Source organism: Phytophthora sojae (assembly GCF_000149755.1).
Source record: "Phytophthora sojae unplaced genomic scaffold PHYSOscaffold_11, whole genome shotgun sequence".
Classification (NCBI taxonomy): Eukaryota; Oomycota; class Peronosporomycetes; order Peronosporales; family Peronosporaceae; genus Phytophthora; species Phytophthora sojae.
Window position 1 is genome coordinate 437,329 of NW_009258125.1, and position 20,454 is coordinate 457,782.

Consider the following 20,454-nt stretch of genomic DNA (forward strand, 5'->3'; position numbering starts at 1 on the left):
GCGATATGGAGTCGTATGGTACCCACCTGCTGATCGTTTTTATTATCCCGGCTGTTTGCTGGCCCTGGCGATTTGAGATATCCGCACGTATGGTTGATGGGAAAGTCTTTCCATCCAAGCAGGATTCATGCCTGGAAGGAGAGCTCCATCTACGCGTTAATACTGTATGCAAGCTTGCTAGGTATGGTTCTCAAAACAAACGGCAGCAAGTTGCAGCTTTGAATCTTCCACAGCAGTCTGGAAGTCTGCTACCCTCCATCCCAGTCGCTCCAAATTAATACATGTACAGCGTAATACAGAGCTGCGGGCGCTGTGTGTCCGGTACCCTATCCGAAGGATGAAATATTCAGAGAACCGCATCCGCCGGAAGCGATTCGGTTTGTAAGAATCTCGAGATGTGTAGATTTGCCGGGAGGCAGGCAAAGAGTGGAGTCAAACCCAGCAGCACTTTGTAATTCGCGCCCGGACCGACTAACCGACAGCACACTAAGCAAGCAAAGCAAAATGCGTCTGAGCCACGTCCTAATCGCGACTTCGGTTGCTCTGTTTTCGAGCTCCGACAGCCTCGTCAGCGCCCAGGACGCCATCGTTGGGGGTGCCCGCAAGCTGACCGTGAGCGAGCCGTCGCTTGTGCATGACGCCTCTATCTCGACCAAGACGACCAAGGAAAAGAAGGTGATGTCCACTTGGGACGAGAGCGGATCGGATGACGATGACATGCAGCAGCAGCAACAGCAGCAGGAGATCGAGTCCGATTCCGACTCCGGAAGCAGCGCCCCCGCGACCAAGAAGGCTCCCGCTACGAAGACGAAGATGCTGCCGGTTGTTGACTCCGAGTCTGCCAGCGACTCCGACTCCGGAAGCAGCGCTCCTGCGGCCACGAAGGCCCCCAAGAAGAAGGTCCCCGCTACGAAGACTAAGAAGCAGCCGGTCGTTGAGTCTGAATCTGCCAGCGGTTCGAGCGGCGACGACAGCGACCTGGACGACCTGCTGTCCATGAGTGGCAGCGGCTTCGACGACCTCTTCTCCCTGACCAGCAGCGAGCTCGATGACCTGCTCAAGTCTCTGGAAGGCAGCGACGCGGCCGACTCCGAGTCGGGCAGTAAAGAGGCGACCAAGGCCCCGAAGAAGGCCAAGAAGGCCAAGAAGGGCAAGACGCCGGTGGAGTCTGCGTCGGGATCGAGCGAGGACGGCAGCGACTCGTTCGACCTGTTCGCCTGGTCGGGATCTGGCAGCGACCTGGCTTCGACCTCGATGACTACTGTGACCTCGGAGTCTGCCTCGACTTCAGCCTCGGCGTCTACTTCGACGTCGGAATCCACGTCGGGATCGAGCGAGGAGGACAGCGACCTGTTCGGCTCGAACAGCGACCTGAGCGACCTGCTCTTGAGCGAGAGCGGCTCGGACAGCGAGGCTTCGGCTGAGTCCGCCTCCGAGTCGGGCGAGGGCTCCAGCTACCTGGACGGCTTGTTGTCGTCTGGCAGCGACGACGACCTGCTGCCCACGAGTCTTCCCAAGAAGGGCAAGGTTGCCAGCTCTTCCTCTTCCTCCTCCACCTCCTCTTCTTCCTCTACTTCTTCTGCGTCGTCGGCACCGTCCAGCGGCTCCTCGAGTGAGGAGGCGGCGACGGAGGCTCCTGCCAACAACCCCGATTGCGACAGCAGCGGCTTCTTTGGCGGCATTAAATCGTGGTGGAAGAAGAACGTCACCAAGTCGTGTCCTAAGACGCGCCGCCTTCGACTGACGGAGTAACGGGATTGTTATAGTCTGAGAATTTCGGTCGGGCTAATGCGTTCAAGAATACAAAAGTTCATCTTCCTTGAAACGCACATGCCATTGACGATCTGTCAAATTATAATGTTCTCTTTTCTGCTGTAATTTAACATGCAAGGTTCTTGGGTGGCTACGGTATCCGGCAAACGATCTCAACATACTTTTGGCTCAAAGCCATAGATTCAGGTTGGCGGAGTCAAGCTGAAGCAAGCCCCATGCTAATGAGCCAAAAGTTTCATGTTGCACCGCTTCGGGTTTTGGCAACGACGTCGAGGTCACTCGCCACTCATTTTGCAATGTGCGCTCCGAACCGCACACGAAGCAAGGGGAATGCGTCTAAGCCACGTCTTGCTGGCGACTTCGGTAGCTTTGCTTTCAAGCACTGACGGTCTCGTCGCCGCCAAGGACGCCATCGTGACGAGTGCTAACGTGGAGGGTGCCCGCGAGTTGACCGTGAGCGAATCTTCTACAGAAGACGATGCCTCTTTGTCTCGACCAAAGCGACCAAGGGAAAGAAAATGATATTCACCTGGGACGAGAGTGAATCGGACGACCAGCGGCAGCAATAACAACACGAAGAGCTGCAACCAAGCGATGCTGAGAGCGGAAGTGCCGAAGAGAGCGGATCAAGCAGTGGTGACCCCAGCATCGAAGAGTTCCTCGATTTTGTCTCTAACGTCGAGGATCTCCGGGAGAAGGCAGGCAGCCGCTTTGAAGAAGCGCTGCTGCTGGGCAGCCTGGCCTCTTGGGCCGGCAGTGGACTCGAGGACACGTTCTCCATGACGAGTAGTGAAGCCGACGACTTGCTAAAGAAGTTGGGCGGCAGCGATTTTAGTGGCAGTAACGTAAACGACCTCCTGTCGATGGGGACAACTACGTTTACGGACGACAGCGAGTCAGACCCCACCAAGGCTCGACGATGGCAACTACGAAGAAGACGAGCAAGCATCTTCGTGCAGACCTCTATTGACGGAGTTAACAACAACAACAGCATTAGGTCGGCAACTTACTGTCAACTGAAACGTTAAGGAATCGGCCTTCAGAAACCAGTGCACTGTACATGTACTCCTATTCTTTTAGGCTTGAAAAATTAGTTGTCGGGACCGCCCAAAAGACATACAGCTTGCGCCCGGATTGGCCAAAATACCAGCCAAGGCACGAAATAACCGACCTGCGTGGCACTCCAGACGAGACCAAGAGCTACGGAGCCATGGGGACCTCGGCAGGGACGCCGGGGATGCCGAAGACGAAGGCGTCGGAGCTGGATCTGCTGCTGGGCGATGACGTGGAAGACGTGGCCAGCTACGACGCCGTGGACAAGGCGCTCGCGCTGTCTGCTGGGGAGGTGCAGGCCCCCGACGAGGGGCCCACGCAGCACGGATTCAGGTAGCTAGCTGGCCAGCCCTCCCCCTCGTGCCTACAGACGACTCCATTGCTCACTTGTTATATTGGTTTACATGTGTTGCAGCTGGCGGACGTTGTGGGCGTACGCGGGCCCGGGCTGGCTCATGAGCATCGCGTACGTGGACCCGGGGAACCTCGAGAGCGACCTGCAGGCCGGCGCGTACGCTGGCTACCAGCTCACCTGGGTGCTGTTTGGTGCAACGGCCATGGGCTTCTTTCTGCAAGTGCTGGCTGCAAGACTGGGGGTGGTCACGGGCAAAAACCTGGCGGAAATGTGCACGGCGGCGTACCCTCGCTGGGCATCGCTGACGCTGTGGATCATGACGGAGATCGCGATTGTGGGGAGCGACGTACAGGAAGTGCTGGGCTCGTCCATCGCCTTTCAGGTGCTGTTTGGCTTCCCGCTGTGGGTTGGCTGCTTGATCACGGGCTTCGACACGTTCACGTTCCTGCTGCTGCACCGCTACGGTATCCGCAAGCTCGAGGCGTTCTTTGTGTCGCTGATCGTGGTGATGCTCGTGTGCTTCTGCGCCAACTTGGTCCGCGGCGAGGTGGCATCTGCGGATGTTGTGAGTGGCTTTGTGCCCCGTGTAGATCGCTACGCCGTGACGCAAGCCGTCGGCATCCTCGGGGCCGTGATCATGCCGCACAACATCTTCCTGCACTCGGCTCTGGTGCAGACCCGACAAGTGAACCGGCACGATGGACGCAAGGTGCACGAGGCGAACAAGTACTTCGCCATCGAGTCGGGCCTCGCGCTGTTCGTGTCGTTCCTGATCAACCTGGCAGTGCTCGCTGTGTTCGCTAAGGGGTTCTTCTCGTCGGACTGTACTACGTCCTACACCACGAGCGGAGTGAACACTGCCTGCGTGCCTGGGGCCATTGCCAGTGGTGATACGTACGGTCACTGCCAGCTTGCAAGTGGAGGTGAGGGCATGTGCCAAGAGATCGGTTTATCCCAGGCTGGCGTGGCGCTCAGTGGAATGCTGGGCGAGTACGCCGACACCATTTGGGCCATCGGCTTGTTGGCGGCAGGGCAGAGCTCGACGATGACGGGGACGTACGCGGGTCAGTTCGTCATGGAAGGGTTCCTGCAGCTTCACCTGTCGCCGTGGAAGCGTGTGGCCCTCACGCGGTGCGTGTCGCTCGTCCCAGCGATGACGGTGGCCATCCTCAGCCAGCAGAACCCCGCGGACAGCGACCACATGGACGAGCTGCTCAACGTGCTGCAGTCCATCCAGCTACCGTTCGCGCTGCTCCCTGTGCTGATCTTCACCAGTTCCCCCTCCATCATGGGCGACTTCGCCAACAGCCGAGCAACGGTAGTGACCGGGTGGCTGCTGGGCGGACTGGTGTGCGTCATCAACCTGTACCTGATCTTCACGAACCTGGAGGGTCTAGCTCTCGGTGCTGTCGGACTCGTGGCGCTGGGAGGCACTTGCTGCCTGTACTTCGGCTTCCTCGCCTACCTGGCTCGAGCCGACATGACCTTGTCCGCTCAACGCGCGCGCACAGCCTCCAGCTCTCGACGCATATCGCAGGACGTCTAAACATTTGCAATAATGCTGCACAAAAGCTCAGACAATAAAATACACTGTAGAGGAAGAAAAAGGTGGGTTATCTTCACCTCAGACAAGCAAAGCTCTTCTTGAATAAATGATAGATAGTATGATACAGCTACAGTAGTGTAGTGGCCGTTGCCAGCTTCACTCGGCGAAGTTGCGTCCGTAGGTCCCGACGCGCCTGGCTCGTCGTCTGGTGGCCTTCTTGGCCCTGGCCTTCCACACTTTGAGCAGCTTCCTGGCCCTGTCCTGCACCTCGGGCGCCTCTGCGCGCCTCGAGAGCCGCGTGAGCGCCACGCCCACGCGCGTCTTCTCCAGCATCTCGAGCGAGATGAAGAGCTGCTCCAGAGCCTCGAGCACGCTCAGCATGTTGGCCGTGGTCTTGGCGTCGTCCAGCTCCTCCTTGAGGTACTGCACGCGCTCCTCCGAGACGACCTTGTCGCCGTGGTGGATGGTCGTCTGGCGCCGCCGCTTCTTCTGCTGCTGAGACGCCGAGGGCGGCGCGTCCGCCAGCGAGGCCGCCAGCGCCGCCGCCGCGTCCCCGCGCAGCACGAAGCGATCCATTGTTGCTGTTGCACACTTGGGAAAATGGCTACACCTTTATGACAAAAGCGGAGTGTTGTAATCGCCAAAAATGGGCATCTTTATGTCTACTACTGTGGAAAGAGGACAAACCGAGTATAAAATTATGAAGTAATAAGCTGCTTGCGTGCTTGCGTGTCTTGCGGGGATTACGCTCTTCGGCAGCTTTCTAGAGTATCGGTAATACGTGATTCACTCTGTAGGCCAACTCACGCTGAGTTTGCCGTTCGCGATCCACAAGTACTTGCAATTTTTGTACGGTATTACAGTGCACATTGCACTCACGGCTCGTTGCTTTTATTCAGCAGTCATCCACTTTCGCTTTGGACGAGGATCAACAGGTGTCGAAGGTGCTTAAGGTTTGCATGAACTACATGCACCTCGGAGCCGACAGTACCGACTGCATCTCAGCAAATTGAGCGGCGCGGGTGGCTTCGCAGATAGGGGGGCATATCCCAATGCTTGCACAGTATCTGATACGCTTGGCCGCGAGCGACTACATCTGATAGAGCTGCCTGACTTCTGAGAAGCGTGGGGAGCCGACGACGGTGGCTCTTACGCGCGCGAAGCTTCGGAAGCACGCATCCTTTTGCAAGAAAAACTTGCCCCCCACACTTTTGAGACGGATATAGCTACAGCGATCAGTATGGGGAGGTTATTAAATGTCAAAAGTGATTGCACAAACAGTGAAGCCATTTCATATTTTGAACCAATCCGATGCGGAGTTGACATCGTTTTCGACCAATCCTACGCACCCTTGGCAGAGGACGTGCGTGGCTTGAGGCAGCATGTTCAACGTCGCCACTATCCAATTGACCCCGCGGAGCCGACACGAGCCCCAGAGACCCCACAACTCGATGAGCGGCAAGACGTACAAGATCGCGGTGCTGCCGGGCGACGGCATCGGGCCCGAGGTGTGCGACCAGGCGGTGCAGGTGCTGCAGACCGTGGGCGCGCTCTTCCAGCACGACTTCGCCTTCACCACGGCGCTGTGCGGCGGCGCGGCCTACGAGCAGCACCAGACGCACCTGCCGCAGTCCACGGTGGACACGGTGGCGGCCTCGGACGCCGTGCTCTTCGGCTCGGTGGGCGGCCCCACGGACGCGCAGGAGGACCCCAAGTGGAAGGACGCGGAGAAGAACTGCCTGCTCGGGCTGCGCAAGAACTTCCAGCTGGCGGTCAACATCCGCCCGGCCAAGATCTACTCGATGCTGCCCGACCTGTCGCCGCTCAAGCCCAGCATCATCGCCAACGGCGTCGACATGGTCATCGTGCGCGAGCTCGTGTCGGGCATCTACTTCGGCGAGCACGCCACCAACGGCGACATGGCCACGGACGTCATGAAGTACACGGAGGCCGAGATTGCCAAGCCCATGCGCTTCGCCTTCAAGACGGCCATGAACGTACGTCCCCACCACCTAGAAGCTTGTGATGGATGAGGACAGAGGTGCTGACATGTTGCTGGTTGTGTGTATTTGTGCAGCGCTCCAAGCGTCTGACGGTCGTGGACAAGGCCAACGTGCTGGACTGCAGCCGTCTGTGGCGCAAGGTGGCCAAGGACGTGGCCAAGGACTTCCCGGAGGTGCAGTTCGACTTCATGTACATCGACAACGCCGTGATGCAGCTCATCCGCAACCCGTCGCAGTTCGACGTGATCGTCACGGGCAACATGTTCGGCGACATCCTGTCGGACGCCGCCTCGGTGCTGCCCGGCTCGCTGGGCCTCATGCCCTCGGCCAGCCTCGGTGACAAGGTGCACCTGTTCGAGCCCATCGGCGGATCGGCGCCCGACATCGCCGGCAAGGACTTCGCCAACCCGATCGCGCAGATCCTGTCGGCTGCGCTGCTGCTGCGCTACTCGTTCCAGATGGAGGCCGAGGCGCAGCACATCGAGAAGGCCGTAGAGCACGTGCTGCTGGACGGCGTGCGCACGGGCGACCTGACCAAGGACAAGGCTGCTGTGGTGGGCACCAAGGCCATGGGCGCCGCCATTATTGCCAAGATCAAGGCGCTGCACCAGTAAGCGACGGCGCGAGTATAGTAGCGTGCTGCTGGATTGATAGATTGTCGTCAATCGGTTTGAATGACACTTAGGTTCACTGTATTGTTTGTTTGGTTCATATTGCTCTAATTGAGTTTGCACTGTTGACTATTCTATCTAGGATGTCTTGCTGGACTGTCGCAGTCGGCGAGTTTTGCTCGTCTGCTTGCTTGTCTGCTTGCTGGGCTCAACCGCTCCGCCGAACTTGCGCTTGAGCCACCTCGTCAATCGCTGCAACAGTCCGTTGTTGTGGTACTTGGTCACGGTGACGGTCTTGCCATTCTGCTCTTTGTTGGGGACCACGACCGAGTTCCCTGCGGCAGCTCCTCCGGTCGCAGCAGCGATCGCTCCTCCTGCTCGCTCTTCCTCGGTCGCTGGCGATAGATCGGTAGACCTCGAGGTCTTCTTGCGCTCGACATCTTCGAGTGACAGCAGGTTGCGAGCCGTAGCAGTTGTTGATGTTGTCAAAGTCGAAATAATGCCACTGTTGCTAACGGCGTCGGTGCTTGTGAATAGTAAGACAGCCATGGTGACCAGCAAGACTTGGACGAGGGAGACCAATTGCATCTTTTTCGAGCTGACCGGTTGGTTGTTGGATGCAAATTGGGGAATGGGGTGTTCGAGGAACGGTAGACGCGGGCGTATTATGACCAAGCGTTTAGCACAAGATGCACTCGGATACAGTTCGTCTAGCGTGCAGGCTCACAATCGTGGCGTAGGAGATCTTGGTCGGAATCTGGGGACGAGGAAGGAGGACTACGGCGGGGTGCTGCCTACACTACACAATACATATCCAAGGCTATTGCGCTGAAGACAAATGATTACGCTTGTACTCCGACCTCGAGATGTTCAGGTGGGAAGACGAAATGACGATGAAAGCCGTACGTCGGAACGAGAGGCCGGAGTTTACAGCACGAGATTCTCAGATAGAAGGTTGTCCGCCATCCGTCCATACCAGGAGGCGAATTGACTCACCAACTAGGTCTCTTCGTTGAATTCGTATGGGTATCTGGACGAGATCTAGTTTAGATACGTACATATACGTACAGTACCATACTGTACTTTCGACCATAGCTGCTAGCGCGTAAGAGTTGATTGTTTTTTTTTCGCGCAGTTGCCACCAGTTCAAAGAATAAACCAATTCAAAGTGCGTGGAGTTCGTTTGCTGATGCCAAACTAAAGAATAGTTCCATAATGGAGCATGTCAAGTCAGCGAGTTCGTTTAGGTACATGCCCAGGAAGTCTGTGATTCGTACGATTTCAATATATGATTACCGTAAGCATAGCGTGTCACGTTGCAAGGCATTACTGCGCTGTCTCTTCGCAGGTCTGCCGCAATCTGGATCGAGTTACAGATTCTCGTCAACTTGTAATGAGCTTTATTCGATGAAAATGCCCGCGAGTTCGTAAGTTTGAGCCGCGCAAGTTGTTCGTGGAGCTTCGTTGTCCTCTCACGTTTACGGCTCTTACCCAGATCCCGCTGAGCTCTTACAGTAGTTTACGATCCATTGGTGACAGTCAACAGCGCAGAAGTGCGGATACTGTAGGCCTCACTGGTACATGTCAAAAGAGGACTTCGGAACGAGGAATTCGCCCCAAGTTTTGGCACGAAGGAATTATGACAATCTAAAATGAAGCAAAAGGTAGTGAGCACGTAGATTTACTGGTGGACTACTCTTGATTCATGCGAAGTCGATAAGAGTACGCTACAAATTTTATTTTTTGCCGGCTCCCGAGCCCAAAGTTTAAGTCGTACATCAATGAGTCGTACTTCTTCGTACGGCTCATTAATTAATATTGACCGATATCAAGGAGCTATAACATGAGATAGTCAACCGTCACTGCAAAGTCCGAAGCAAGTTTGCTTTGTTGTAAATCTACTTGGCACTTAAGATAAATCCACACCTAGAGTACATCTTGTTTTCCGGAACCATTTCGTTTTGTTGTAATGTGTCGACCGAGTACTTCGGAAATAAATAAATTAATTCGTTGTTAGGCCTTATTACGAAATAATTTGTTTATTTCTAAGCAGTAGTTGTGAGTTTGAGTTGCTCATCCCCCCTTCCCCTGCATGATACAAATGGAAAAACTATAAAAATAATGTTGAAATCATTGGAGTACATGTCAAACAAGGATCAAGCGAGACTCGAGCCTGAATTCAAGAATAAAAAGCCACCAAAACGATCCGTCAGGTCGCCATTCCGAGCACGATGCATGTTATAGTGCAAGGCCGGTTCATCGAACACCGGTAACTCCACGACTTCAGGATTTTGTATGTCCGCAATGCCGGTGAACAACGCACGCAAGGTTCAGCTCTAAATTCGGACACAACCACGATAAAAAGTGTCTGGAGCAGCGAAGTTGATTAAACTGTCGCGATCGGATTCCGTCGCCTCAGGAATCCCCCCCTTCAAGACTTCAAGAATTTTTATGTGGACGTTATATTCGAGATTTGACAGCCCACGAAGGCCACTGGACAACGCTTCAATTAGGTTCAGCCTTCAGAAACTTTAGGACAGTATAATTAACGCGTTTTAAAGGGACACATTGGTGACTTCGGGGTGTTCTTCTTGTAGATACGTCTGTAGTTCCTCGAGGTAGAAAGTAGGATGTCCTTTAACATACTCGTGAACGTCGGCAACAACTTCTGGTGGCCATCTTGAGCTGCGAGATGGCTCTACGTCTTCATCTACCACACCTTTCTCCAAGAAAAGGCTGTACCAGCGATATATTGTGCGAGGCTTGAGTCCAAAGATGTCGCTGATGAAGTTCACGTTGATGCCGTACACGTGCAGCAGTGATACTGCACGCCAGCGAAAATCAGCCGAGTAGGTCATGGGAACAGTGGGATTGCTGCTCTGGAGTTCGGTGCTCTGTCGTACGGGCAACAAAGTCTGAAATGCACTGGTGGTAGTGCAATTCGGGCTTTGCGCCTCTAAAACAGCCTTTAATCCCGAGTTAGCACTATGTAACGAAGAGTTTTACATCGTAACCAAGAGTTTAATCCAGAGCTTGCCTATCTAATACAGACTTTTAAACAGAGTTTTGTTATTCAGTTTTGCCAAAATAGATGCAAAGCACAATATCTGCACACTTTAACGTTCATGTATTGCTGTTTGCTTTTCCTGTTCAGATTGCTTGAATTGAGCCCGCACCTTAGCCATGGTGGAAGAGTACCAATTCGCTTTAAGTTGTGCTTCTAGCGCTCGTGTTTGGCGTAGCAGTTGGCGCTGCAGTTCCAGCTTCTGCTTAATCAGCTCTCGACTCATTTCATATTTCTTCTTCTGCTCGGCTTGCACATCCAGACTTTCACTTATCACGTGCATTCCGCTCTGGCGTTCCATTAATTCGCTTTGCACAGGCTTCATTGAGCGCACTTGCCGGTCTTCCTCTTTTTCCTGCGACGACAGCTTCTTCTCACGGGTTTCCGTTTCGTCCATCCGCGATTTCAACTTCTACTCTCGCCCTTGCAAATCTTCAGTCTTGAGCTCCAGCTCCCTCTTCAGCTCCATCAACTGATGTTCCTTAGCTCACAGCTTTTCTGCTTGCGTGTTGAGAGTCTTTGCCTTTTCTGCTTGCGCCACCGCTTCGTTGTCTAGGCCAGCCTTCCTACCCTTGAGTTTTTGATTCGCAGCTGCCGCCTGTGCATGGTGGGCTTCTAGCATGTCATCCACAATTTTTGCCTTTGCGATATCCTGCTTCATCATGGTGCCCAGTTTATTTAGCCTCAACAGTCATCAACTTGTGCCGTGAATCACTTGAAATTGCTCGTTCGTCCGCTAGGTCTCGAACCATTGTTTGCTGCTTGGCATGCATGGAATCAATCTTGCTCTGAAACGGGCGAGCTCTTCTTGAAGCTTGGCGTTTCTCCGGACAAGCTCAACATTGCCAGGAATCCCAACGCCTGGATCCTCTGGACTAGAGTTTGCTGGCACGAGATACTTGGCAGCCGCCAGCGTTTTCACCGCTTCCTTCACTTCAACGGTTTCCATCTGCCCTGGCGTCCACCTCCGCTTCATTCGGCTCACGAGCTGCTTCCAACGCACTCGGTCTCGTTACTCCCTGTTGTAATTGCAGCTGCTCGTGGTAGGCGAGATGTATTTCTTGTAACAAGCATGGCTCATGCTTAGCAAGCTCCGTCGCATACCCAGCGAAGGTTTCGAAATTGAGTTTCCGAGCAATCTTGCTGTAGTCAACTCGTCTGTTATCGTTCCGAGCTGCTTAATATCTTAATGCCAAAGTGCGAGCTTGAGACTTAGACAGCTTGAACGGCTCACTGAGCGTGCGGCGCTCTTTCTTCCCCTTGGCAATACTTGCGGCGATCCACTTGTTCTGGAATGCTGCGACCGCTATGGGGACGAGCTCTCTCGGCAGCTCTTGGATGTCCGGGCCAAAGACCGGCTCCTCCTGTTCCTTCGTCTTTTTGCTTCTCTTGCGACTGCGCGCCCTATCTTTTATTTTGGCCTTGGCATCAGCACTCTGGGTTCTTGTCTTCCGCTTGTTACTTGTCGCCGCGCAGGACTCAGCGGCCGGGCGCCTCTTCTTCATTGTCGCCGTCCGGGTAGTCTTCTTGGCTGCGCACATGTGCTCGATCGGTTTGCCACAGTTGGAAATTTCTGAAGAACCTGCGACAGGTGAAAGCTCCCTCTCGAGAATGATTGAAATACTTTGATTGACACATGCACACAAACCGTCAGTCTCGCGCCAGTCGCGATTTTACTCGAGATAAGAGCAATGGCGGCGCCGGGAAGTTGGGAGGAACCACTGCAACGCATCACCGCAGCCGCCTGCGATCCAACGTGGTACTACGACAAGGTTGTGGTGCTTCTGCGAGGCCTCCCTGGCAGTGGCAAAAGTACGTTTTGCGACCTACGGGTGCGTGACCTTCAAGTTGCTTTGGACGGACACGTCAACAGTCAGGGAAGGCCGCGCTACATTCGCGTCTGCAGCAGCTCTTTTTTTTTAAGATTTGAGATAAACGGCGCATGGATGACGAGCAGCTTCTACTCGATGACTTTGCGTCGTCGCTACGAACCGCAGACGTGGTGGTTGTGGATGAGAGGAACATTGCCCAGGCTGAACCATTCGTTGATGCAGTGGAAAAATACAACGAAGACCCGAAGAAAGAAAGCGCTATCTACGCGGTACTGTTCTCGTGCCGTGATGAAGTGCACGCCCTCCAACTCAATCAGCGCTCACCGGCTCCACTTGACCCTGAGGATCTTGGCCGTTGCTACAGGGACTTTGTTACTGGTGCTGACATCGGCCCTCGTGGTGGGTTGACGTTCGACGTGTACCCAGATATCTAGTTTACGCCTTGAACTATCTGGTGAACACGAGGCAAGCTTGGCTGGTTACAGGAAGACCAGCATGTTCCTTGAAATTGAATATGAGGTCTTTTCTGGATACTATTTTGTTCTTGTTGTTGCGTTAAACACCGTAATCATACTACATCAATGTATGCAATGTTCTCGATCGCTTAATTATGCCTTATTGCTCTGCGCGTCCACCTATATTTCCTTAACCGCAGGTGCTTGGTATTACTCTACCAAGTAACATCCACCACAGCTTAGTAACTCCAATCCCTGCACCTTCAACCAAAGACTGCTATTTTGACTGGCTTTCACTATGCAGGGTCTAATCATGAGCAACGATTGCTAGATTGATTGGTAAATAGACTGGACTTCAGTATGCTGAGTCGAATCATCCTTTGGGGCCACACCGGTTTCAGGACAATGTACCAGTTAGGTGTCAAGAGGGGTCACCTTTTGACTTGACGTACCACAGATATAATCCTATTTGGTCTGCGATAGCAGCACTAACGTTGCTTCCTATCCCAGTATAATCCTGTTTGGTCTGCGATAGCAGCACTAACGTTGCTTCCTATCCCAGTAATATATATGTATCCATTATTTATTATTGTTGGCTTCTCAATGCATTTATTTGTTAATGCCCAATGAAACCAATAAAATAATACTTTATTGTAATGTCCGAGTACTGCCCTAAAGACCCACAGCAACACCGGCACCAACTCCCTTCCGTTCCCCTCGATCCACAGCACCACCAACACCAGCTCCCTTCCGCTCCCCTCAACCCGTCACTCTCCGTCCAGAACTCCTTCACTCGCCGCCTCCATTGCTAGCCCATGAAAGCTGCCTGCATACACAAACGAAAGCAACACGGTTAGCACCCGGAGCTCAACCGCACGCGCCGTCGCTGCCACGAACCTGGCCCGCTGCTTCGACCCTCGCCGCTACTAAATCCATACCTGTAGCACCTCAACAACAGTACAAGTTAGTTTCACCATTGAGCTCATGCACGTCGCAATCCATACGAGCTTTCTACCGATGCCGCTTCACGCACGGGTGCCTGGGGTCTGACGGGGCAAATTCACGAATGACGGGTAGTGGGTTGAAGTTGGGAAGGGGGGGCTGTCCTGTCCCGACCCTTCGGCGCTGATTTAGTAATTCGAGTGTTAAATAGACTTCGTTTCACTATGGTTGGGTGAAGTGTCCTGTTCGACCCGGGTTCGCTGGTTGCTAAATAGACTGGAGTTCACTATTCTAAATAAGGTCCTGCTGGAGGTGAACCAAGACAGCTCATCCCGCCACTTCATCGCAACTGACTAAATGATAGACAATTTGTATTGTAGACTACAGATTTCTATGCTACAACCTGCCAGTGCGAGGTCGAGTCAGCAGGGACAGCTAGCGCGACCCAACAGCTGGATGGCTCAGGACTCGAGCGCGTACAGTAGCTAGCATTTGCGTCAATATAGTATCATAAAATGTGGTATGCACTGCATTTTTTTCGTCATCAAGTCAAGTCTGTTCTTTCGGAGCGCTACCTGGTCCTGCATTCCTGCATGTAGCATGCTGTTAGCACGGTCTGCTGTTAGTTTAGCACGCTGTTAGCCCGGCATACATTTCCCTATATTATTCGGCCGGTATTCGGTCAGCGCGCCCGTGCTGGTACAGAAATCTGCCTCAATACCGAACGGGTATACAATACATAACCTCATATAAATAATATTTCAAGGTCCAACAACAGGACGAACGGAGATGGGCAAAGGTACTGATGTAAAAATTCAGGATACCTTTGTTTGGCTAAAAGTACCAAGCTGTGCAGTTTGAAAATTGGCGCCCTTTTGATTGTCTGTGCGATCTTCTCTGTATTTACGATTCCACTTTCACATTTGCGCACTACCCGCTACGCCCTCTACGAGTAGTACAAAGTAGAGATACTAACCGCACTGATGTGGTGCGAACACGCTTGGTCGAAGGTCAGCGCTGAAACAACTCAGCACTGCTTTACTCGGGTTTGATTAACTAAGCAAGCGTCAAATCCCGTCTAAGATAAACTAATTCAGAACAGCCTTTTTTCTGGTAACGCTGAGATCTCTTTATAAACCTAGAGCCTATATCAGGCGTTCGGTATTCAGGCAGAGTTCTGTAGTTAGTCGTTGTGTAATGTTCACAATTGAAGTAACAGCAAGTAAAGTAACAATAAAAACCGGTATTTTGAAGTAAGCGAAGTAACGCGAAAATGAAATAATAAATGGACTCGGGGGACAATTGTACCCCAGGGGTATAAAAATCGGCCTGTATAATATGGGGAAAGAAATAGAATTAGGCTTGAGGGGCAATAGTACCCCTGGGGTACAAATCCGATAGCACGTGTACTAGACACAGTCCTAACGAACTGTGAACTTGTAACTTGCAGTGAACCTATCGGATAAACCCATCAGTGACCATTTCCAGCTGCGTGACTCCGTAAAAATGTTGCCCCTGTGCACAGGCTTGGGTAAAGCAGTAATTCAACTTTCTGTCCGCATCATCGATGTGATACGGTCTATCCTACCCAAGCCATAGGACACCCACTGCTCGCAGGATACAGTAGTTGAACCCGCACTCTACATTTGCCATGGGGCAAGTCCCGCGTGGTCCTGCGTCCAGTTCGCACACCGGCAAGTTACACGCGCCAGCGCTTCCCTAGTAAACTGAACCCGAACATTCCATTGCAGTGCCTCGCTGTACATGTACAAGCAAACTACTGTATACCGGCAACGAGAAAGGAACGGATATCCAGTTGAAGCTTATGCCCGCCCCAACCTTGAAACCACGCTACCATCACAATCGTCACAATCAAGACAAACCCCGCCACCGAACCATCCCAATTGGGTTCATGCGGGACCTCCACTCTCCTTTTCAGTCTGCAGGACGCGCGCAATAGCCTCGTATCATACATCCATCATCTCCTCTCCTCCTCCCGCTCGGGCAGGGCTCCATACAACAACGATAACCAGCCCATGTTCCACGTCGCGGCGCGGGTCTCCGCCTACCTAATCGAGCCCGCTGCAGTCTCCGCGCTATCGGACTCGGACGACGAGTTCCGCGTCCTGTTCGCTCGAGTCCACGCGCGGCTGCAATGCGTCGCCCACACACTGCGCGGCTGCGGCCGACATGACCTCCGCGCAAGCGTTGGGCTGCTCGTGCTGCTCCGGCGACTGGTCGCGAGGGTGCAGCGGGCGGTGAGCAAGCACCGCGAGCTGAATCTGCTCGTGCGCTTCGCCACGCAGCGCGCGACGCTCGACAAGTTGAAGGGACTGCACCAGGTGATCGACCGCTTCTTCGGCTACGCAGGGCTGCGGAGCCACCCGGAGATGACCAAGTGGAGGGATTTATGGGCCCAGGACTGCGCCAGCATGTACGCGACGTTCGAGACCCGCGTGATGAAGCCGCAGCTCGCGGTCGCCGAGCTGCCGACAGCCGAGATCGCCGAGATCCTGGCCATTATGAAGTACGAGCTGGAGTATCACAAGGACGAGCTCACAACTGAGCAGGCGAGACTATTGCAGACGACGGCTAGGAAAGTAATGCTGGCTTCCAAAGTGCACGTGCCCAAGATCTCGGCCTTCTACATCCCGTCCGTAGACGTGGACTTCGGGGAGGACTACGACGGTGTGGGGAAGACTCACGGCTGCGAGGTCAAGCGGGGAGTGTACGACCAGGAGACGCGGCTCGTCGCGCAGTACCTGACTGCCGACAACCGGTACGCTAGACAGCTCTTCTGGTCCGCGACGGAGATTTGGCACGGCTTTCAACACCCGAATGTGGCCAAGATGCTGGGTGAGTCGCTCGTGGAGGCCAAACCGGTGGTTGTGTGGGAAGACGCCGCGGCGCACGGCAACTTCATCCACTACTTTGCGAACGAGAACGAGGACAACCAGAGACGGTTGTGGCGGATGTTTTTGCAGGTAGCTCATGGCCTGAACTACATTCACCAGCAAGGCAAGGCCCACGGAAATCTGAAGTGTTCCCACATCTTGGTGGCCAGAGACGGCACTCCCAAAATTTGTCATTTTGAGCTGAGCAAAGGGTCGGATGTGGGGGCGCTTGATCGCTGGAAAGGCCCGGAATACAACCTGGGAATTGGCCTCGACCCGTCAAAAGCTGGAGACGTGTACGCATTCGGGCTGTGCATCCTTGAGGCGCGTACAGGTGATATTCCCTACGGGCTGGACTGTGATGATACCGTGAAACAGCAACTTGAAGAGTGCGAATGCTACCCACGACCTGAAGGCTTGCGGGATGATGAATGGGAGGTTGTGGAGAGATTTGTCATGCACAAGCCTGAGGAGAGACCCACGATGGCTCAGGCGATCGAGATGGTGGAGGAGTTGGCGTGGAAGGAGGCGCTGGAGGAGAACCGAATGGGGATTGACCGCGCCAAGACGGCGTAGAATTGCCGTACCGAAGTGACATCAAGCTAAAGTGGAACAAGTGAAGAATTATACAAGCTCCCGTGGCGTTATTGAAGAACTACATGTACAGCTGTACAGAGCTAAACGACTTCTTGAATAATTTTCATTTTTAAAGTATAAAAATATACAGCACGGAATTTCAAAGTATGAATCAGTTTTTGGTGTTAGGCTTGAAGGGATCTAACCGTGACTGAAGCCTCACTTAACGCAGCTTGTCGTAAGCCACTTGAGCGCAGCGATGAAAGAATGAAAGTGTGGTCTTTTTGCTTAGTCTCGTGGTTAGCTACTTTCCTAGATCTTCTCGGAGTCAAAACTATTACTATCAACCACTCCAGCATTGTCTGGCCGTTGGATGACCTGTTCAACGGCGGAGTCGTGTCACTTCACGACAAGCTCGCCCTTTACCCTAGCATTATCGAGTGGCTGCTCGGAAGCACAGGTGCTGTAAGGTGAGCATTCTTGTAGAAATTCTCTAACGCGCGTTCAGCGAGGTCACGCTCAGTCTCCGTACCAAATTGGCACATCCACTTTAGTGCAGCAAGCGCCGACGTGGGCCATGACGGTTTTTAACTTCGCTGAATTCGACAAATTCACTAATGCAGCAAGAGCAATTTCTCTCTCCCGACCCAGCGTTCTATCTTTGAGTAACTTTTCGAGTGCCTGGACGTCGCTCGATCGTATCAGCATTGCTACATCAAGAATGTTTTTAAACGCCAATGCAGCCGAAGCTCGCACTCGCGCCGGTCTGTAATGAACGTGAAGTAGTCGCAAGAGCGCTGGGATTAGTATGGACTTGTCCTTCGCGTTACGCTGCGCACACGCAAACGAAAAAAACTCCATGATCTCCTTTGCTTCGCGGCGCTGACGCTCCGTGCTGCCACTTTCCATCAGCTGCGCCATCAACGGGATCGTGTTGGCATTAACGATCTGAAGCGGGACGTTAACTTGATCGCCATCGACAAGCTTCCGCAAGGCGGCCAGGGCGTTTACTTGTTGCGCTTGGCTTCCTTTTAGAAGAAGTTCAACTAATCGAGGCACCCCGCCTGCAGCTGTAATCGCGTTTATATTGTGTCGGTTGTGGGCCAGATTCATCAATGTTGCCGCCGCTTTTTCCTTCTAAAGATCGCTCCCCTCTACCACCAATCGTAGTAATGGCTCAACAGCCCCAGCGTCCACAATTTTGCCTCCGTTGGTGCGACTCAAAGCAAGATTTTGGAGCAAAGAGACCGCCTTTTCCTGTTGAGGAGCAGTCCCACTTCGTAGTAAGTCCACAACAGCCCGGTATACAGTTCACTTGAGAAATCTGACTTCGAAATTCAGTTTCCATTGCTAAATCGATCAACGCTGCTGTTGAAAAAGTCTTCTCTTCCTCAGAGCCGTCCTTAACCAAGCCCACCAGGGGCTTAATTGCACCGGCTTGGGCAATCTTCTTGCGGTTAGATTGATTTGCAGCCAAATTCGACAACCCCCTTGCAGCAACACTCGCGGCTCTTGCTTTCAAGCATTCGCACGAAGAGTGGAATCACACCAGCATCTGCCACAAGTTGCTCAAACTGGGTGACGACAGCTATGTTCGTTAACACGCTTGCAGCGTTATTTCGTTGTGAAGAGGTTCCAGTCTGTATCAAGCCAACGAGTTCTCGGATCGATCCAGTACGTACTAGCGCGGGGATGTTGGCTTTGTCTCCTGATATGGCTACCAGTGTAGTGAGTGCGCGGCCCCTCTCTTTGCTGCTGCCGTTGCATACCATGGCTACCAAACGAGAAATAGCCCCGCAGTTATCGAGCTGAGCTCGAATTGATCTGCTGCCTAGCGCTACATAAGTAAGCACTCGAGCTGCGCTGCCGCCACAGAAATGAAATCTTTCTCCTTCCTTCTTGGCTGCAGCAGCGACACCAGCCGAGGAATGCCATTTTCCGCACGAAAAGTTGCCTTGTTGCTGTCACTGTCCCAACACAGGTTGGCGAGTGCAGTTACAGCCCACTTGACCACGCGTCCATCTTTCTCACGGAGCAAGTCGATAATTGCAGCAATTTCTCGCTTTTCAGCACCACTGGCCCATCGATATTGTTGTATGAGCACGACATAATTCCCCGCTGAGATGGCTATTGAGCGGTTCGCACTCTTCGCCAACGTCAACACTTGCAACAGTACATGTGGTCGCGACACCAACTCATTGTCATACACGAGTATCCCATGGGTTTTGTGAAGGCGCTCCATGTCCAAGGTCATTATGAAGGAGCACAAATGAGCGACAACCTCGTCTGTCGTCACTCGCTCTGCGGGATTGAAGCACGTCATTCTCTCGATCAGCCGCCACATATTATCCCATTTTGGCCCTTTCAATGCGTCTGGTTGTGGAGGATTTTCACCTCGCAGCAGACGAAACTTTGCTACACTTTCGCCAATGTTGCCAAACGGCACGGCCCCACTCACAGCTTCTATCATGCACATCGCGAACGAGAAGACATCAGACGCATACGTTGCCTGCTTCCCAGAGATACACTCTGGTGCTTTCCACCTTAAGGCACCACAAGCCTCCACTTATCGACTCTCCATTATCAACATTGCGACTCAAGCCAAAATCAGACAGTTTGGCAATCCCATCGTCGCCAACCAAAATATTGTTGAGCTTCAAATCTCCGTGAACGACACCAACTCGATGCAGATGCTGCAGTCCAAGCGCTGCATTCACGAGGGAGTACCAAACCAATGATGGGTTGTCCTCGCGATGCTGTGCGAGAAATTTGTCCAGCTGACCCAGGCTTGCAAACTCACAAACGAAAAACGGTTGGTCGGCGTCACAAGCACCGTACAATTTAACCACGTTGATGTGATTGAGTCGAAACCAAGTATCGGCTTCTGCCTTGAATTCTGCAAGTGTAGTTTGTTCGCCACGTTTGACTTGTTTCACCACAACAGGCGTATCAAACCAGGTCCCTTTCCATGCTGTGGCGAACAATCCATCACCAATCTCTTCGTCGAGATGCACTTCGTCGGGGGTAATCAGCCATGGACTTGCCTGGCAGCTCGTCACAACTTGTTCAGGTTCAGATAGTGCATTCCGACTCCAGTCATGTATCTCATTTCTCCGCAACGTAACATGAGAATCGAGCAGGCAATCCAGTCTCTCGTGAATTTCACCAATATCGTACTCAAATGTTTGTTGTCCTGAAGCAGATGATGACCTTGAGAGGCTACTACTGCCACCCCCTTCACGAAGCAAGCTAAACAACCGATCCAAGCACCAGCAATAGATTGATACAGCTTCGACCATCTTCGGCAACTGATCGCTTCGGGCAGTTACAATAGCCTTCAGCTGCTCCAG

General features: G+C 53.1%; 9 protein-coding genes across 9 annotated transcripts; 5 read left to right on the top strand and 4 right to left on the bottom strand.

Moving 5' to 3' along the window:
* Positions 1-504: 504 nt before the first annotated feature.
* On the top strand, positions 505-1,752 carry PHYSODRAFT_306069 (hypothetical protein; the record flags this gene model as incomplete). The annotated part of the gene is made up of 1 exon (XM_009537807.1): positions 505-1,752. One exon carries the CDS (start codon positions 505-507, stop codon positions 1,750-1,752), a length of 1,248 nt encoding a protein of 415 aa, XP_009536102.1.
* A 1,231-nt stretch (positions 1,753-2,983) lies between these two features.
* PHYSODRAFT_527737 (hypothetical protein) lies at positions 2,984-4,727 on the top strand (the record flags this gene model as incomplete). Its single annotated transcript, XM_009537808.1, has 2 exons — positions 2,984-3,159; positions 3,242-4,727. The coding sequence occupies 2 exons, from the start codon at positions 2,984-2,986 to the stop codon at positions 4,725-4,727; spliced, it is 1,662 nt and encodes a 553-aa protein (XP_009536103.1).
* A 156-nt stretch (positions 4,728-4,883) lies between these two features.
* Positions 4,884-5,303, bottom strand: PHYSODRAFT_526167 (hypothetical protein; the record flags this gene model as incomplete). Its single annotated transcript, XM_009537809.1, has 1 exon — positions 4,884-5,303. The coding sequence occupies one exon, from the start codon at positions 5,301-5,303 to the stop codon at positions 4,884-4,886; it is 420 nt and encodes a 139-aa protein (XP_009536104.1).
* Positions 5,304-6,143: 840 nt separating this feature from the next.
* Positions 6,144-7,425, top strand: PHYSODRAFT_355974 (putative dehydrogenase). Its single transcript, XM_009537810.1, has 2 exons — positions 6,144-6,724; positions 6,805-7,425. The coding sequence occupies exons 1-2, from the start codon at positions 6,179-6,181 to the stop codon at positions 7,342-7,344; spliced, it is 1,086 nt and encodes a 361-aa protein (XP_009536105.1). The 5' UTR covers positions 6,144-6,178; the 3' UTR covers positions 7,345-7,425.
* Positions 7,426-7,479: 54 nt separating this feature from the next.
* PHYSODRAFT_339821 (hypothetical protein) lies at positions 7,480-7,890 on the bottom strand (the record flags this gene model as incomplete). The annotated part of the gene is made up of 1 exon (XM_009537811.1): positions 7,480-7,890. One exon carries the CDS (start codon positions 7,888-7,890, stop codon positions 7,480-7,482), a length of 411 nt encoding a protein of 136 aa, XP_009536106.1.
* Positions 7,891-10,457: 2,567 nt separating this feature from the next.
* Positions 10,458-10,802, bottom strand: PHYSODRAFT_306074 (hypothetical protein; the record flags this gene model as incomplete). The annotated part of the gene is made up of 1 exon (XM_009537812.1): positions 10,458-10,802. The coding sequence occupies one exon, from the start codon at positions 10,800-10,802 to the stop codon at positions 10,458-10,460; it is 345 nt and encodes a 114-aa protein (XP_009536107.1).
* Positions 10,803-12,347: 1,545 nt separating this feature from the next.
* PHYSODRAFT_339823 (hypothetical protein) lies at positions 12,348-12,671 on the top strand (the record flags this gene model as incomplete). Its single annotated transcript, XM_009537813.1, has 1 exon — positions 12,348-12,671. One exon carries the CDS (start codon positions 12,348-12,350, stop codon positions 12,669-12,671), a length of 324 nt encoding a protein of 107 aa, XP_009536108.1.
* Positions 12,672-15,670: 2,999 nt separating this feature from the next.
* Positions 15,671-17,104, top strand: PHYSODRAFT_526559 (hypothetical protein; the record flags this gene model as incomplete). The annotated part of the gene is made up of 1 exon (XM_009537814.1): positions 15,671-17,104. One exon carries the CDS (start codon positions 15,671-15,673, stop codon positions 17,102-17,104), a length of 1,434 nt encoding a protein of 477 aa, XP_009536109.1.
* Positions 17,105-18,941: 1,837 nt separating this feature from the next.
* PHYSODRAFT_306078 (hypothetical protein) lies at positions 18,942-19,358 on the bottom strand (the record flags this gene model as incomplete). The annotated part of the gene is made up of 1 exon (XM_009537815.1): positions 18,942-19,358. One exon carries the CDS (start codon positions 19,356-19,358, stop codon positions 18,942-18,944), a length of 417 nt encoding a protein of 138 aa, XP_009536110.1.
* Between the last annotated feature and the right edge of the window lie 1,096 nt (positions 19,359-20,454).

Bases quoted from the DNA above. Each gene is read 5' to 3' on its own strand.
- PHYSODRAFT_355974 (XM_009537810.1), top strand. From the start codon at position 6,179: ATGAGCGGCAAGACGTACAAGATCGCGGTGCTGCCGGGCGACGGCATC. The intron at 6,725-6,804 runs GTACGTCCCCAC...GTATTTGTGCAG, and splicing joins CCTTCAAGACGGCCATGAAC to CGCTCCAAGCGTCTGACGGT.